General features: G+C 46.8%; 1 protein-coding gene across 5 annotated transcripts in view; it reads right to left on the bottom strand.

Moving 5' to 3' along the window:
* Setx (senataxin) overlaps positions 1 to 5,135 on the bottom strand; it is a 57,821-nt gene extending 52,686 nt beyond the window's left edge. For 3 of the 5 annotated variants that reach the window (XM_021156939.2, XM_029470923.1, XM_029470922.1), the window contains exons 1-3: positions 3,813 to 4,353; positions 3,366 to 3,477; positions 2,260 to 2,449 (exon numbers count right to left, since the gene is read on the bottom strand). In XM_021156939.2, the coding sequence (XP_021012598.1) occupies positions 2,260 to 2,436 (177 nt within the window). In that variant the 5' untranslated portion in view covers positions 2,437 to 2,449; positions 3,366 to 3,477; positions 3,813 to 4,353. Of the gene's footprint in view, positions 1 to 2,259; positions 2,450 to 3,365; positions 3,478 to 3,812; positions 4,363 to 4,516; positions 4,585 to 5,059 lie in introns of those variants that run through there. The other 2 variants (XM_021156936.2, XM_021156942.1) reach the window with 2 other exon arrangements.
* Positions 5,136 to 5,596: the final 461 nt, after the last annotated feature.

Genomic DNA, 5,596 nt, shown 5'->3' with positions numbered 1-5,596 from the left:
AAAAAAAAAAAATAAAAAAATAAAAGATTTCTCTTGACATCAACTACTTAGCTATTTAAGTTTTAGTAGTAAGGCTTAACTTTCAGCCTATCTTGGCTTTTACCATGCCTTCCTCACTAAGCACATGTAGCTTCTGCCTAAGATATGCTGCGCTACTCTTCCTTATACTTGAACACTTACACCACTACAGGTGGACTAACTTCACAATGGTTATCTCGGGAACTAAGGAAGCCTAAGGAGATGGAAAGAGACAGGAACTGTCTAGTCAATGAAGCAGGTAGGATGCACACATTCACTGATTAGAGCACTCCTACTTTACAAGTGTGATTCATGGCACTCCAAAACAGTTACAATAACTTCAGTAATGGGTGATCACAAATCATCACAACATTTGACAATGAAAAAGTTAAAACAGGAGCATTACAAAAGGTAATCCAGAAACAGGATGTGAGTCCATGCGCCTAGAAAAGTGGCATTGTTGAGACTTGTTAATAAACCTCCAACTTATAAAAGCCAAACAAGACACACATATATGAACTAAAAAGTCCCCAAACATGGTCCTTCAGCCCATGTACTGAGAATGAGAGACACATATTACCCTGCCTTCCTGCTACACATCTATGAACTATAAGCTACTCCAAATTAAATGAGAAGCCTCTGCAGGCCATTCATCTTGTGCATGCCTGAAATGCCACAAGGTGGAGTCAAGTAGATGGAAAGTTCAAAGTCATTCGTGGCTACTTAGTATGAAGCTAGTTTTATTTCAAAATGGGGGGGGGGGCGGCGGGCGGCTCCCTTTTCCTTAAATTTAAATATAAGTTTACACACAAATAGGTTGGATAGTTTGAACATAAAAATTAGGGATGGGAAGATGCTCAGTCAGTGAAGTGATTTCCTTGAGGATCTGAATTTATTTCCTGTCTTAGGGTTTTTTTTTTTAATTTTTATTATTATATCTAAGTACACTATAGCTGTCTTCAGATACACCAGAAGAGGGCATCAGATCTCATTATAGATGGTTGTGAGCCACCATGTGGTTGCTGGGAAGAGCAGTTGGTGTTCTTAACCACTGAGCCATCTCTCTAGCCCTAGTCAGGGTTTCTATTCCTGCACAAGAAGCAAATTGAGGAGGAAAGGGTTTATTCAGCTTACACTTCCAAATTGCTCTTCATCACCAAGGAAGTCAGGACTGGAGCTCAAGCAAGTCAGGAAGCAGGAGCTGATACAGAGGCCATGGAGGGTTATTTCTTACTGGCTTGCTTGCCCTGGCTTGCTCAGCTTGCTTTCTTATAGAACCCAGGACTACCAGCCCAAGGATGGCACCACTCACAAGTGGCCCTCCCTGCTTAATCACTAATTGAGAAAATGCTTTTACAGCTGGATCTCATGGAAGCATTACCTCACATGAAGCTCCTATCTCTGTGATAACTCCAGCCTGTATCAAGTTGACACACAAAACCAGCCAGTACATTTTCCTAGCTTATATAAAAAAAATGGAGGGCTGGAGAGATGGCTTAGTGGTTAAGAGCACCGACTGTTCTTCCGAAGGTCCTGAGTTCAAATACCAGCAACCACATGGTACCTCACAACCATCCGTAATGCGATCTGACACCCTCTTTCTGGTGCATCTGAAGAAGCTACAGTGTACTTATATATAATAATAAATCTTTAAAAAAAAAAAAAAAAAAACTGGATGCACCAGCATCTGTCTGTAATCCCAGTACCAGGCTAAGACAGAGAGATCCCTGGAACTTGGTGGTCAACCATTCTACCTGAATTATTCAATAGAGACCCTGTCTCAAAAACTAAGGTGGAGCTCAACCAAGGAAGACACCAACATCAATCTCTGCTTCTTTTTCTCTCTTCCTCCCTCCTCCTCCCACCCCCTCCCACCCCTTCCCACCCCCCACTGAGCAGTGGTGGCCAGCACCTTTAATCCCAGCACTTNGGNGGCAGAGNCAGGCNNATTTCTGAGTTCGAGGCCAGCCTGGTCTACAGAGTGAGTTCCAGGACAGCCAGGGCTACACAGAGAAACCCTGTCTCGAAAAACCAAAAAAAATTTATAACAAAGTAACTGCAACTGACAGATCATGAAACTGCACTTTTAAGTTTCAATTCAAGCCCAAAGTATTTACAGCAACTGTTATATACTGGGATGCTAGGCGCTAGATTTCAGTGCTTTAATTAGGATCATATTTCCCTGAATGCTTCCTTCCGACAATAAGCTCCACTTTGTCTTCCTGTCCTACTGCAAATTACCTCGTGCAAGAACGGCACCTCATCTCTGGCTCGGTGGTACTCAGCCACACACTCTAAGCAGTAGCAGAGATCTTCATCAGCTGTCTGAAATTCACTTGACCCAGTGCTAGATGCATAGCGCTTTAGGACATCAATGGTGGAAGACCCACCTGGAGTACACCAACAGCATGTGCTCATTCTGCACCTGTAGCTAAAAAGAACAACAGACACTTACAGAAAACTTTACACTCAAGACTTACTCTTTACAACTCTCTACTTCATCTAGAAACTGCCTCCACAGCCAAAATATTCTGTTGGTCCATCTTAACTGATTAAACCCAAATCTGAAAGCAGGGCAGAGGTGAAGCACAGTAGCAGAGTAGGGGTCATGCAAAGGAGTTGTGGCTTGGTACCATGAAGAGAGCCTATGAGAGGCTATTGGTGAAGCCTAGCTACAGCGGAAGACAGCAGTGTTTTGGAGATGCCAGTACCATGAGATGACCAGAAGAACAGCAGAAAAAGTGGAGTATAGGCATCTGGAGCCTAGAAGACAAGGTATGGGCTGGAGAGATGGCTCAGGGGTTAAAAGCACAGGATGCTCTTCCAGAGGTCCCAGGTTCAATTCCCGGTAACGACCAGTCCAGGGGATCTGACACCCTCACACAGACACATGCAGGCAAAACACCAATATGCATGAAAGTAAATTATTAAAAAGAAATAAAATCTTTCAGTAAGTGCTCCATTGAGAGTGCTGACACCCACTCCATCTCTAGAGCAGTAACCTCAGGATCACCTTGTCCCTCTCCTCTGCTGCATCTGAGTCTAGCACTCCTCCTTTCTTGAGTCTTCCTACTCTTTCATCATTTGCCTGAATTACTAAGTCTAATCTCTCTGCCTCATCTGACCTACCTCCAAACCTTCCTATAAAATGCTGCCAGGTTACTGCACACATTAGACTTTTTTTTTTTTTAAAGTTTAAAGATTTGTTTTATTTATATGAGTACAGTGTAGTTATCTTCAGACACACCAGAAGAGGGCATGTCAAGGTATGGACCTATGCTACATTTTTAACTCCAGTACTTATCAAATAACTAAAAAAAGAAGTTATTGTTTAAAAAGACAATTACCTTGACAAAGGTCCTACAGAGAAGTGATGCTCTTTGTGATTGCTGGGCTTATCTGTGAGATGTGGCTCTGCATTCAGATAGATTCACACTTTGGCCCCCAAAAAGAACATTTCTGAAATTAAAATAAATTAAAAACTGATAAAATGTCCCTTACATTATGCATCTCACCTGGGCCTTGTGTCATCTAATTAGTGTGTCATCTAATGAGTTACCTTGGTCAGGTAGACCACACACTACTGGTGCATGAAGGGGAACGGCTTAACACTGATCCCCCCTCCCCCGCTAACTTCCCTAGGGGCTGTTCCCCTCCAGGGGCCAAATAGGCATTTGATCACATCCCACTGTGGGCGTAAGGGAGGCCGTCCAAACGCAACGCCTGGTACAGCGGGGAGGGCGTCCCGGTGCCCACGCGGAAGCGACGTAAGGACAGAAGGTCGGATTCCTTACCCGGGAGGCCTCCCTCGCCCCGAAGCTAAGGGTCCTCGCCGTACATCGTAGCCCAGGGCCGGCGGTGCTGATGCCAGAACAGCAGAGATCCGGGGGCGGGCCTCGCTTGCAGGAAACACCAAGCACTGCCCGCCCTTGGCGGCAGCGGCGAGGCGCCGCTCTCGCCGAACGCAGCTCTCCAGAAGGGTCACAGCAGGCGCCCGCTCCCGCAGGCCGCGCGCAAGTTCCCAACGGCAGTAAGCCGCGCGCCTCTCACCGCGCACGCGCTTTCCTCTCCTGCTCGTTCACCCGCTCGCAGCCTGCCCGCGGCGCGTCTCACCCTGGCTAGGCCCGGCTGCAGCGCGCTAACCCACCTCCATGCCCCCGGCTAGACCGAAGAGCAAGGCGACGCCCAACGCCCAACCCGCCTCTACCGCGAGAGCGGGCCCCGCCCTCAGCCCGCCCCCGCCAGAGCCTGCTTGTTGTGGTACACCAAGGGGGCGGACCATGGAGGCGGACGGCAGGTGGAAAGTGCAGCAGCGGGGAACAACCGGCCTGACCGCTGAGTGGCGTCACTTCCGGAATGAGGGGGTAGGTCGGACCAATCAAGGACTCCGGTCCAAAGGGGCGGTAAGTTAGTCGAGGAGCCTGTCCCCGCCCCTTTCCTCGTCCCGCCCCCTTTCTCACCCCGCCCCTTCCCTGACCCTCTTCGGGGAGATACTTACCTGCTGTTTCCTTTTGGGCTCTTCCGCTCCCCAACGTCCGCAACGTCAGTCACGTTTTCGTCCGAAACCTAAACAATAAAATGTGTGTGTGAGACTGCAAGGGCGCCCCAAGTCGAGGGCTCTGCACGTTTCCGACCCAGAACAGGTTCCGATAATGGAACACAGTCATGCCAGATTTCCCAAAGGACAGTTGTGTGGCCCAAAACCTCTCCTCCTCAAAAACGGAATTTAGGAAAAAAACAAATCACTTTACAAGCCCGGCAGCTTGTGGTCCCTGTACTCAGAAGGCTTGAAGCCAGCGCACCCAGGCCCAAAGGCCAGCCTCATACAGAAAGCGATTTCGAGGCCTACATTACATTCACCAAAATTTTAAAATTAAAATAATTATTTTTTTTAAAAAGGAAAGGGCGTGATGAGGTTTCAACTCCAGACCTGGAGGTCAGCGATTTGGAGGCCTAAATTAACCAAAATTTAAAAGTTAACATTGTTTCTTTTTCTTTTTTTAAAGGAAAGGGTGCAAGAAAGTAACTCAGGAGCACTCACCTGTCACACTGTAACACTGGGTTCCATTGCCAACGCCACAGAAAAGAACAAGGCTCTTAGAGGTGGCAGGTGGGTCAGAGACCTTCCTACCCTGAAGAACCTTAACGCAGAATGAGAAGCCAGCGCCCGAAGCACGAGGGTAAAGCTCTAAGGAACGTTCCAGAAAAGGGGGTGTGGTTTATAAGGCAGCAGATGACCGTTAGAGGGGCTTTAGCCAATCAGGAAGCGGCAGTTGAAGCTGACCGTTATTTTCTTGCTCCCCCCCCCCTTTTTTCATTTCGTCAAAGGTTTCTATCAAAATCAAAGTTGCAGAAAATGGTTTCAAATTAGAAGCACTATATGTATGCATGGTTTTTAAAGTAACACATTTATGATAGTTTTTTTTTTTTAAATCAAGACTCAATAGCTAACTGAAATTTTCAGAAATGAGGGGAAGTGATAGAAACTACCCTCAGTTCCATGTCCCTGATGATACAGATCCTGGCAGAATTCGTAACCCAGATTTCAGACTTCAGCAATATGCCATGTTTTATTCGT

This window comes from Mus caroli, chromosome 2 (assembly GCF_900094665.2).
Source record: "Mus caroli chromosome 2, CAROLI_EIJ_v1.1, whole genome shotgun sequence".
In the NCBI taxonomy this organism is placed as follows: domain Eukaryota; kingdom Metazoa; phylum Chordata; class Mammalia; order Rodentia; family Muridae; genus Mus; species Mus caroli.
The sequence above is the reverse complement of the archived record's forward strand: the minus strand, read 5'-3'. Positions and strand labels throughout refer to the sequence as shown.